At 51.3% G+C, this 12,933-nt stretch overlaps 1 protein-coding gene across 1 annotated transcript in view; it reads left to right on the top strand.

Annotated features, from left to right (window-relative positions):
* The first annotated feature begins 633 nt into the window (after positions 1 to 633).
* The window catches only part of LOC144609936 (uncharacterized), a 342,403-nt gene continuing 330,103 nt past the window's right edge, over positions 634 to 12,933 (top strand). Inside the window, exon 1 of the mRNA XM_078428342.1 lies at positions 634 to 902. Coding sequence (XP_078284468.1) covers positions 634 to 902 — 269 coding nt within the window. The remainder of the gene's footprint in view (positions 903 to 12,933) is intronic.

Consider the following 12,933-nt stretch of genomic DNA (forward strand, 5'->3'; position numbering starts at 1 on the left):
GAGCGCCTCAGCAGCGGTTCGACTTGCCGCAACGCCGTATTGACCACGTCCACGTGGACATGGTGGGCCCGCTTCCTCCATCCCGCGGCGTCTCCCACCTCCTCACGGTGGTGGATCTCTTCACTCGGTGGCCGGAGGCCATTCCACTGGCCAGTACTTCCACGGTCACGTGTGCCCAGGCTTTCTCAGTGCACTGGCTAGCCCGTTACAGGGTGCCAGTGGACATCTCCTCAGACTGTGGGCCACAGTTCACTTCCGAGCTGTGGTCGGCTATGGCTCGCCTGTTGGGTGTGCAGCTTCACCACACCAGGGCCTAACACCCACAGGCAAACGGTCTGGTGGAGATGTCCCACCGGCAGCTCAAGGCCACTCTGAAGGCGCGGCTTACCCACCCCAGACTGGTTCGATGCACTGCCGTAGGTCCTGCTGGGAGTTTGCACCGCCCCCAAGGAAGATTTGCCGGCTTCCTCGGCGGAGCTAGTCTACGGGGCCCCGCTCACCGTACCCGGGGTGTTTGTACCACCGGCGACGGATCATCCGGAACCACCCTCAACCGCCCTACAGCGCCTCCGCGAGCGGGTGGGTAAGCTCGCACCTGTTCCCACGTAGAACCATGGGACGTTTCGCCCGCACATGCCAGCGGCCCTGCAGGACTATCAACACGTTTGTTTGCGCCGGGACGCCCACCGGGCGCCGCTCCAATGGCCGTATGAGGGCCCGTTCAAGGTGCTGCAGCAAGGACAGACAACTTTCGTGCAGGACATTGGGGGTCAGCGTGTCAGTCGGTCGCCTCAAGCCAGCTCACCTGGACATCGACCCAGCCTTGCCCGCGGGCCATTGGAGCGGCAAGGCCCCTCCGCCTGTGCCTACGCCTGCCCCGACATCTATGGACATGGGCATGCGTACGTGAGCCGGTTGTCGTGTGCGTGTGTCTGATGCCTCCGGTTCTGGAGGGGGTGGGGTCTCCCAGAGGTCAGGCCACCCTGTGCGTCGAACCCCTCAGCACTTAGTCCGGGGACGGCCCAGGGGTTGGGTCTATATAGTGGGGGGGTTTTGGCACTGGGGCAGTCTGCAGATATCCTCTGGAGCGGAGAAAACGTACGACTGCCCAGCATTATAGTGGCTAGTGATTTGCCAATTAAAATACCTGCCTTTAACCCTCCTGGCTGCTCGCCTTATTTCGGGTTCTCCGAGGCATGCCACACTGAACTGAACTGAACTGAACGTCAGTAGGATACAAAACCTTCAGATGCTGGTTTAAATCGAAGGTAGACACAGAATGCTGGAGTAACTCAGCGGGGCAGGCAGCATCTCAGGAGAGAAGGTATGGGTGACGTTTCGGGTCGAGACCCTTCTTCAGACTTTAGTCGAAACGTCACCCATTCCTTCTCTCCAGAGATGCGCCCTGACTCTACCTTAAACTAGCAGTCACATCACTGGGTTAGTGGGCATTAGGTCTAAGGAGAGTTTAGAGATACAGCATGGAAACGGGCCCCTCGATCTTATGTTTGCGCTAGTTCTACGTTATCCCACTTTCACATCCGCTCCCTGCTCATTAAGTCAAGTTAGGGGCTCACGTTGTCGACCTCCCCGTGGTGAGCCCTGTCAACTGACCTCAGTCAGATGAACGACAACAAGCAGAGACAGCAGAAGCAGAAGCAGCTTCATAACTTCTGCTGCCTCAAACGCAAGAAGAAGAAGAAGGTCAAGTTACAGTGGGCTAATTAACATAGAAACATAGAAACATAGAAAATAGGTGCAGGAGTAGGCCATTCGGCCCTTCGAGCCTGCACCGCCATTCAATATGATCATGGCTGATCATCCAGCTCAGTAACCTGTACCTGCCTTCTCTCCATACCCCCTGATCCCTTTAGCCACAAGGGCCACATCTAACTCACTCTTAAATATAGCCAATGAACTGGCCTCAACTACCTTCTGCGGCAGAGAATTCCACAGACTCACCACTCTCTGTGTGAAGAAATGTTTTCTCATCTCGGTCCTAAAAGACTTCCCCCTTATCCTTAAGCTGTGACCCTTGGTTCTGGACTTCCCCAACATCGAGAACAATCTCCCCGCATCTAGCCTCTCCAACCCCTTAAGAATTTTATATGTTTTTATAAGATCCCCCCATGTCTTTGGGATGTGGGAGGAAACCATGGTACCCAGAGAAAATCCACACGGTTACGGGGAGAACGTGCGACTTCACACAGACAGCACCCGAGGCCAGGATCGAACCGGGGTATCTGGGTCGATGAGGCAGCGGCTCTACCCGCTGTGCCACTGTGCTGTCCTGCACTACTTTGCCGTATTCTGTCATTGTTAGGAGCTTGGGCAAACTTGGTTTTTTTCCCCTGGAGTTGAAGGCTGAAGAGAGATGTGGTAGAGGTATATAAAATCATGGGAGGCATAGATAGGGCAGATAGCCAGACCCTTTTCCCCAGGGTGGGAGTGTCAAAAACTAGAGGGCATAGCTTTAAGCTGAGAGGGGGAAAGAGTATTGAGAAAAAGAGTCAGGAAATCATGATGCAGTTCTGTAGGATTTAGTTCGGGCACATTTGTGATTTTGTGTGCAGTTCTGGACACTCCGTTATATGAAGGATGTAGAGTCTTCAGTTTAGTTGAGTTCATTATTGCCACATGTTCTGAGGTACACTGAAAAGCTTTTTTGTTGCTCGCTATCCAATCAGCAGAAAAGCTATACATAAAATCAAGGGAATAACGTTTGGTGCAAGATAGTCCAGTACAGCCCGATTAAAGATAGTCCGAGGGTCTCCAGTGAGGTAGATGGTAGGTCAGGACTAGGGTTGCCAACTGTCCCATATTAGCCGGGACATCCCTTATTTTGGGGTAAATTAGTTTGTACCGTACGGGACCGCCCTTGTCCCATATTAGGCCTGGGGGGTGCATTGGGCCTGGACAGTGCAGGTCCGGACAGTGTAGTAGGAAAAACAACTGCAAATGCTGGTTAAAATCTGTGTCTACCTTCCGGACAGTGTAGGTCTGGACAGTGTAGGTCTGGACAGTGTAGGCCTGGACAGTGTAGGCCTGGACAGTGTAGGTCTGGACAGTGTAGCCCTGGACAGTGTAGGCCTGGACAGTGTAGGCCTGGACAGTGTAGGCCTGGACAGTGTAGGTCCGGAGGCCCATGCGCCGCCTAACGGAGGTTGCGTAACAACCCGCCTCCAGTCCGGGCAGCCGCCATTGGTGGAGCAGGAGCACGTGGCCGCAGGCTGGGTAAGGACACGTGAGGCATGGGGCGGTGACGTCACCTTGTCCCTTATTTGGGAGTGAGAGAGTTGGCATCCCTAGTCAGGACCTCTCTCTAGTTGCTAATAGAAAGATTCAGTTGCCTGATAACAGCTGGGAACAAACTGTCCCTAAATCTGGAGGAGTGCGTTTTCACACTTCTGAACCTTTTGCCTGATGGGAGAGGGGAGAAGGGGGAGTGACCGGGGTGAGACTTGTCCTTGATGATGCTGCTGGCCTTGCCGAGGCAGCGTGAGGTGTAGATGGAATCAATGGAAGGGAAGGTTGGTCTGTGTAATGCGTCCACAACTCTCTGTAATTTCCTGTGGTCTTGGATGGAGATACAGTATCTCCAAACCATTTTGAAGGCACCTCCTTTTATTCTGAGGATAAGTCCTCTGGTCCTAGACTCTCCCACTACTGGATACATCCATTCCATCCAGGCCTTTCATTATCCGGTAGCTTTCAATGTGATCCCACCCCTCCTCATCCTTCTAAACTCCAGCGAGTTTCTAGTACTGTGACTAGAGCCTTTCATTATCTGGGAGGTTTCAATGAGATACGCCCCTCATCATTCCAATCTCTAGCCCAGAGTACTGGGACAGACTGTTGATGAAATCTGAACACTTTGCAGGAATTATTCAATGTGATCTAGTTTGCTTCTCCAAATCTGTATCAAAGTTAAAATGCACCATTTTCACAGATTACTCTTCAGATATCGAGAATTCAGGATATCAGCGCAGTGGCGCAGCGGTAGAGTTGCTGCCTCACAGCGCCAGAGACCCGGGTTTAATCCTGACCACAGGTGCTGAGTTTGTACGTTCTCCCTGTAACCGCGTGGGTTTTCTCCGAGATCTTCGGTTTCCTCCCACACTCAAAAGGCGTACAAGTTTGTAGGTTAAGCCGAAGGGCCTGTTCCCAAGCTGTATCTCTAAACTAAACTACAGGTACTCTCAGCTTACGATGGGATTCCGTTCTGATGGAGTGCCTCTGCTGTGAGCTGCAAGAACTGACTGAAATCTGCGTTTGGGCCACTAGGGGTCAGTCATGTTTAACAGGTCACAAAATGCTGGAGTAACTCAGCGGGACAGGCAGCATCTCTGGAGTGAAGGAATGGGTGACGTTTCTTTAGATTTTTAGATTAGAGATACAGCGCAGAAACAGGCCCTTCGGCCCACCGGGTCCGCGCCGCCCAGCGATCCCCGCACATTAACACTATCCTACACCCACTAGGGACAATTTTTACATTTGCCCAGCCAATTAACCTACAAACCTGTACGTCTTTGGAGTGTGGGAGGAAACCGAAGATCTCGGAGAAAACCCACGCAGGTCACGGGGAGAACGTACAAACTCCGTACAGACAGCGTCCATAGTCAGGATCGAACCTGAGTCTTCGGCGCTGCATTCACTGTAAGGCAGCAACTCTACCGCTGCTCCACCGTGCCGCACGGGTTTCAGGTCGAGACCCATCTTAACCTGCATCTGCAGTTCCTTCCTACACATTGTTCAACTGGAGCTCTTTCTGTCTTTGACACAATTTTCAAAGTCCAAGTTGCTTTAGGTGCACCTGGCCATCAGGGCCTGTTGTCCTGGTGGCGTTGCAGAATCAGCCTGGCCAAGTGACGTTGTAGACATCCTCCGCCACTCCGTGCCGCTGCAGGCCGCGTCCCGTCCATGCACTGGGTTTCCTGGAGCGGGTCCCGATTAGGGGTGCCAACTATCTCACTCCCAAATACGGGACAAAAGGTGATGTCACCGGCCATGCCCCATGTGACCTCACCCAGCCAGCGGCCACGTGCTCCCGCTCCACCATTGGCGGCCGCCTGGGCCAGAAGGCGGGTTGCTATGCAACCTCCGTCAGGTGAACACACAAGGCCCCACTCCCCGAACACACTCCGTTAGCCTACACTGTCTGGGCCTACAGAAGCCCCTGGGCCTACAGTGTCCATCCGGGCCTACAGTGTCGGGGCCTACAGTGTCCGGGCCTACAGTGTCCGGGCCTAAAGCAGCCCCCGGGCCTACAGTGTCCAGGCCTACACTGTCTGGGCCTACAGTGTCCGGGTCTACAGTGTCCGGGCCTACAGTGTCTGGGCCTAAGTGTCCGGGACTACAGCGCCCCCCGGGCCTAATACGGGACAATACGAGACCCGAAACGTCACCCATTCCTTCTCTCCAGAGATGCTGCCTGACCCGCTGAGTTACTCCAGCATTTTGTGATACCTTTGGTTTGTGTGATGGTCTGGGCTGTGTCCACAACCCTCTGCACTGATATATTTTAGTTGAGTTGAGTTTAGTTTAGTTTACTGTCACGTGTACAGTGAAAAGCTTTTGCTTCATGCTAACCAGTCAGTGGATAAACAAGCTGGTGAAGAGATACTGCACACATTACAGTGCATATTTAATAATTCAATAAGTGGTTAGTTAACATGATGCCTGTAATTACAAGGGACCAAAGATCTGGGGAATAATAGTCCAATCAGCTCAACATTGGGAGGACGAACAAGCTAATTCTCACTGAAGGACAGAACATTGCAACATCGAGGAATAGTCAACATGCGTTTCAAAAGGCAAGTCTTGCTTGAACAACTTATGTTGAGTGTTTTGGGGAAGTGACAAAGAGAATAGAGAAAGGCAACAAGTAAGTTGATAAGTCAAAGGAGTAGAATTAGGCCATTTGGCCCATCAAGTCTACTCCACCATGGCTGTTCTATCTTTCCCTCTCAACCCCATTCTCCTGCCTTCTCCCCACAACCCCTGGCACTTTTACTAATCAAGAATCTATCTATCTACGCCTTAAAAATATCCATTGACTTGGCCTTCCACAGCCTTCCACAGATTCACCACCAAATAGATTGAGTGGTCGACAAGACCTGTGGTATACTTGCCTTCATCGGTCGGGACATTCAATACAAGTGTGAGAAAGTCATGTCGCAGCTCTATAATGAGTTTAGTTTATTGTCACATGTACCGAGCGAGGTACAGTGAAAAGCTTTTGTTGCGTGTTAAGTCAGTACATGATTACAATCGAGCCATCTGCACTGCACCGATACACGATGAAGGGAATAATGTGAATAACGTTTAGTGCAAGATAAAGTCCAGTAAAGTCTGATCAAAGACAGTCCGAGCGAGGGTCCAATAGTCTATAGTCCGATAGTACAAACATAATACTTTGGTTCGGCCACATTTGGAGTATTGTGAGCAGTTCTGTTCGTCTCTGCGGCACGGTGGCGCAGCGGTAGAGTTGCTGCCTTACAGCGAATGCAGCGCCGGAGACTGAGGTTCGATCCTGACTACGGGCGCCGTCTATACGGAGTTTGTACGTTCTCCCCGTGACCTGCGTGGGTTTTCTCCGAGATCTTCGGTTTCCTCCCACACTCTAAAGACGTGCAGGTATGTAGGTTAATTGGCTGGGCAAATGTAAAAATTGTCCGTAGGGTGTAGGATAGTGTTAATGTGCGGGGATCGCTGGGTGGCGTGGACCCGGTGGGCCGAAGGGCCTGTTTCCGCGCTGTATCTCTAAAAAAAAATCTCATAACTGGAAGCATGTGGTGGCTTTGGAGAGGGTGCAGAAGAGGGTGTGTCAGAATGCCGCCTGGATTAGAGAGTATTAGCTTTAGTTTAGTGTAGTTTAGAGATACAGCGCGGAAACAGGCCCTTCGGCCCACCGGGCCCGCGCCGACCAGCGATCCCCCCACATTAACACCATCCCACACCCACTGGGGACAATTTTTACATTTACCTTTAAGGAGAGCTTGGACAAACTTGGATTGCTGTCTTTGGTGAATTAAGGTTGGGGGGAGGTTCTGATAAATGTTTATAAAATAATGAAAGGCACGGAGAGAGGAGACGCTCGGAACCATTTTTCACGATGGAAGTATCAAAGATGAGAGGTATCATAGCTTCAGGGTCAGAGGGGAAAGGCTTTAAGGAGATGTGTGGGGTAAGTGTTTCTGACACAGATAGTGGTGAGTATCTGGAACTCTGCCAGGGATGATGGTGGAGGCAGATATGATAGTGGTGTTTAGAAGCCTTGTAGATAGGCAGATGAATATGCAGCATCTCCTAGGCTCGTTACTGTAATAAAAATCGCCCAGCCTCAATTTTTGGGGCTGGAAGCAGATAAGATAGGCATTTAAGAGGCTTTTAGATAGGTACGCGGATATGCAGGGAATGGAGGATATAGATCACATATAAGCTGATGAACCGTTTTATTTGGCATCATTTTAGACACAGTCATTGTGGGCCAAAGGGCCTGTTCATGTGTTTAGTTTGATTCAGAGATACAGCGTGGAAACAGGCCCTTTGTCAACCATACCCGCCAACCGGCGATCCCCACACATTAACATGATCACACACTAGGGCCAATGTTTACATTTATACAATTATACCAAGCCAATTAACCTACAAACCTCTACGTCTTTGGAGTGTGGGAGGAAAGTGGAGATCTCGGTGGCGCAGCGGTAGAGTCGCTGCCTTACAGCGAATGCAGCGCCTGAGACTCAGGTTCGATCCTGACTACGGGCGCCGTCTGTACGGAGTTTGTACGTTCTCCCCGTGACCTGCGTGGGATTTCTCCGAGACCTTCAGTTTCCTCCCACACTCCAAAGACGTACAGGTATGTAGGTTAATTGACTGGGTAAAATGTTTAAAAAAAATCCCTAGTGTGTGTAGGATAGTGTTAAAATGTGCAGTGGGCCGAAGAGCCTGTTTCTGCGCTGTATCTCTAAATCTAAATCTAAAAAAAACCCCACGCAGGTCATGGGGAGAACGTACAAAGTCCATTCAGACAGTACCCGTGATCAGGATGGAACCTGGGTCTCTGGCGCTGTGAGGCGGTAGGTCTACCGTTGCGCCACCGTGCTGCACGGATGATCAATGATAGATTGTGCAGTCAGGGAAGAGGCAGCAGTGTGGATTGACAGGTTGAATTGAGACAGAAGGCAGAGGAATGGAAACAACAGCAATGCACACGGATCAGAGCCAAGATCACTGGGGCAGCACAGTGGCACAGCGGTAGAGTTTCTGCTTCACAGCGCCGGAGACCCGGGTTCCATCCTGACCACGGGTGCTGTCTGTACGGAGTTTGTACGTTCTCCCCGTGACCTGTGTGGGTTTTTTCTCCGAGATCTTCGGTTTTCTCCCACACTCCAAAGAGTTGTAGGTAAATTGGCTTGGCAAATGTAAAAATTGTCCCTAGTGCGTGTAGGATTGTGTTAATGTGCGGGGGTTGCTGGTCGGTGAAGGGCCTGTTTCTGCGCTGTATCTCTAAACTAAACTATAATGAAACACTGATAGTCACAATTTACATTAATAGTTTAGACCCCAGAATTAAACAAAATACATTTGCAGATGATACCAAACTAGGAAGAACTCTGGATGAATAAATTATGCGATGACATGTAGATTTATTTAAGTAGAGGCCAGACAGAATATGGACGAGAAAGGAGCAGGGGTTATCTGTTCCTTCTGAAGAAGGGTCTCGACCTGAAACGTCACCCATTCCTTCTCTCCAGAGAATCTGCCTGTCCCGCTGAGTTACTCCAGCATTTTGCGTCTATCAAGGAGTTATCCAAAAATGGACACAAAGTGCTGGAGTAACTTTTCAGGTCTGGTAACATCTCTGGAGAACACGGATAGGTGACGTTTTGGATCACGACCCTTTTCAGACTCATTGTAGGGGGGGTGGTGGAGGTGGGGGGGGGGGGGGGGGGGGGGTTGGGAGATAGGAAAGCTGGAAGGGGGAAGAGATACAAAGACGTACAGGTATGTAGGTTAATTGGCTGGGTAAATGTAAAAATTGTCCCTAGAGGGTGTAGGATAGTGTTAATGTGCGGGGATCGCTGGGCGGCGCGGACTTGGTGGCCCGAAAAGGCCTGTTTCCGGCTGTATATATATGATATGATATGTAGTATAAGAAAATAACTGCAGATGCTGGTACAAATCGATTTATTCACAAAATGCTGGAGTAACTCAGCAGGTCAGGCAGCATCTCGGGAGAGAAGGAATGGGTGACGTTTCGGGTCGAGACCCTTCTTCAGACTGATGTCGGGGGTGGGACAAAGGAAGGATATAGGTGGAGACAGGAAGATAGAGGGAGATCTGGGAAGGAGGAGGGGAAGGGAGGGACAGAGGAGCTATCTGAAGTTGGAGAAGTCGACGTTCATACCACCGGGCCGCAAACTGCCCAGGCGAAATATGAGGTGCTGCTCCTCCAATTTCCGGCGGGCCTCACTATGGCACTGGAGGAGGCCCATGACAGAGAGGTCAGACTGGGAATGGGAGGGGGAGTTGAAGTGCTGGGCCACCGGGAGATCAGTGGCGTTAATGCGGACCGAGCGCAGGTGTTCAGCGAAGCGATCGCCGAGCCTGCGCTTGGTTTCGCCGATATAGATGAGTTGACATCTAGAGCAGCGGATGCAATAGATGAGGTTGGAGGAGGTGCAGGTGAACCTCTGTCTCACCTGGAAAGAATGTTTGGGTCCTTTGATGGAGTTGAGGGGGGAGGTAAAGGGACAGGTGTTGCATCTCGTGCGGTTGCAAGGGAAAGTGCCCGGGGTTAGGGTGGTTTGGGTAGGAAGGGACGAGTGGACCAGGGAGTTGCGGAGGGAACGGTCTCTGCGGAATGCAGAGAGGGGAGGGGATGGGAAGATATGGCCAGTGGTGGGGTCCTGTTGTAGGTGACGGAAATGTTGGTGGATGATATGTTGGATCCGCTGGCTGGTGGGGTGGAAGGTGAGAACGAGGGGGATCCTGTCCTTGTTGCGAGTGGGGGGATGGGGAGCAAGAGCGGAGCTGCGGGATGTAGAAGAGACCCTAGTGAGAGCCTCATCTATAATGGAGGAGGGGAAGCCCCGTTTTCTGAAAAACGAGGACATCTCGGAAGCCCTAGTCTGAAACACCTCATCCCGGGCACAGATGCGGCGTAGACGGAGGAATTGGGAGTAGGGGATAGACTTTTTGCAGGGGACCGGGTGGGAAGAAGTGTAGTCCAGATAGCTGTGCGAGTCGGTGGGCTTGTAATAAATGTCCGTCACTAATTTTTCTCCTGTGATGGAGATGGTGAGGTCCAGAAACGGGAGGGAGATGTCAGAGATAGTCCAGGTATATTTAAGGGCAGGATGGAAATTGGAGGTGAAGTGTATAAAGTCAGTGAGTTCTGCATGGGTGCAAGAGGTAGCACCAATGCAGTCGTCGATGTAGCGGAGGTAGAGTTCGGGGATGGGGCCAGTGTACGTCTGGAACAGGGATTGTTCGACGTACCCGACATATGATATGATATGATGATAGGACAAAATGTGTCAGGCGCGGAGGGGTTTGACAGGCAGATGGTTGGATAAAAGGCCTGAGATAAAAACAGAAGGTATGAGACAGGATTGAAGAGTTACGAATTGTGAAGCTAGAGGGAAGAAAGTAGCTAGGGTGGGGGGGGGGGGGGGGGGATGAATAGGTGGGTGTCTAGGTGTGCATGGGGAGGGGAGTGGGAGGGGGAGAAAAAGTGGGAGTTACGGGGTAGGCGCTGGTCAGACCGCATTTGGAGGATTGTGAGCAGTTTTCTGCCCCATATCTCAGGAGGGATGTGCTTAGGGTTGCCAACTTCCTCACTCCCAAATAAGGGACAAGGTGATGTCACCGCCCTGCGCCCCACGTGACCTCACCCAGCCAGCGGCCACGTGCACCCGCTCCACCAATGGCGGCTGCCCGGGCTGGGAGGCGGGTTGCTGCGCAACCTCCGATAGGCGACGCCCGGGCCTCGGGCCTACATTGTCTGGGCCTACAGTGGCCCCTGGGCCTACAGTGTCAGGGCCTACAGTGTCCGGGCCTACAGTGTCCGGGCCTACAGTGTCCGGGCCCACAGTGTCCGGGCCTACAGTGTCCGGGCCTACAGCCCCCTCCCCCCTCCCCCCGGGCCTAATACGGGTCAAGGGCGGTCCCATACAGGACAAAACCAATTTAGCTCAATATACAGAACAGTTGCAACCCTAGATATGCTGGCATTGGGTCCAGAGGAGGTTTTTTTGAGAATGATCCTGGGGGTTAACATATGATGAGCATTTGACAGCACTGGGCCTGAACTCACTGGAGTTTAGAAGGATGAGGGGGGACCTCATTGAAACTCACCGAATAGTGACGGCCTGGATAGAGTGGATGTGGAGAGGATGTTTCCACTAGTGGGAGAGTCTAGCACCAGAGGGCACAGCCTCAGAATAAAAGGCGCACCTTTAGAAAGGAGATGAGAAGAAATTTATTTCCGCTGACACAACAAAAAGCTTTTCACTGTACCTCAGCACACGTAACAATAAACAAAACTACAGTTGCTCCTCGACTTACGTTCCGATAAACCCATCGTAAATCAAAAATATCGTAATATGGCGAGACTGGAAACTTGTTCTTTGTTGAAGAAGTTTATTGCGACAGCAATATTCGATTACAAAGTTTTCTTAACAAGATTACAGACAACCATTAAAACTAACTGTTCTCTTCGAAGACGTCTCCCAACTGACTCTTTTCGGGCGCCAAAAGCGCACATGTCAACGCTGTCCAATCAGCGGTGTCGCTCTCTGGACCAATCCCTACGGTCGCACCCACACGTGACCTTGCTGGCCAATCTGAGGGTTCGACGACTAGGACCACTCTCTATGGTCGCTACAGTAAGTCAAAAATGCATTTAATATATCTAACCTACCAAACATCACAGCCACCTAATCTACGGTTTCTACTGAATGTTTAGTTTAGTTTAGTTTAGTTTAGTTTAGTTTAGAGATACAGCGTGGAAACAGGCCCTTTCGGCCCACCGGGTCCGCGCCGCCCAGCGATCCCCGCACACTAACACTATCCTACACCCACTAGGGACAGTTTTTACATTTACCAAGCCAATTAACCTACAAACCTGCACGTCTTTGGAGTGTGGGAGGAAACCGAAGATCTCGGAGAAAACCCACGCGGTCACGGGGAGAACGTACAAACCCCGTACAGACAGCGCCCGTAGTCGGGATCGAACCCGGGTCTCCGGCGCTGCATTCGCTGTAAGGCAGCAACTCTACCGTGCCGAATGTGCATCGCTTTTGCACCATTGTAAAGTTGAAATATCGTAAGTTGAAGCATCGTATGTCGAGGAGCATCTGTAAACTAAACTAGTGACCACTATAGACTGAGAGAGAGGGTACCAGGTCCTCTCTGAGCCAACTTACAAGAACACACACTGACCGCCGATGGACAATTTGTGTAGATTTTTAAAACTGAAGTTATGCAGCAGGATGTTAATGACAAGCCAGGATAATCGATGGAGACTGCACTGTCCTGATTATTCAAGAATTTAAGTTGTAAATAGTGCAAAGCTTTGCAAGTCAGATTCTGCATGGTTTTGCTTGATTTGTACATCTCCCTGTACCGGACCCTGCCAAGGGCAATCCAGCCTGGAGCACGATGGAGCGGGGACAATTCCAAATACGGTCACATCTGCACAATGGCTGGGGAGGCTCAGGCTATTCCTCATTCATATGTTTAGTTTAGTTTAATTTAGTACACGGATACAGCACGGAAACAGGCCCTTCAGCCCACCGGGTCCGCGCCGACCAGCGATCCCCGGGCACTTACACTATCTTACACACACACTAGGGATGATTTACACTCATACCAAGCCAATTAACCTACAAACCCGCACGTTTTTGGAGTGTGGGAGGAAACTGA

This window comes from Rhinoraja longicauda, chromosome 35 (assembly GCF_053455715.1).
Source record: "Rhinoraja longicauda isolate Sanriku21f chromosome 35, sRhiLon1.1, whole genome shotgun sequence".
Lineage (NCBI taxonomy): Eukaryota > Metazoa > Chordata > Chondrichthyes > Rajiformes > Arhynchobatidae > Rhinoraja > Rhinoraja longicauda.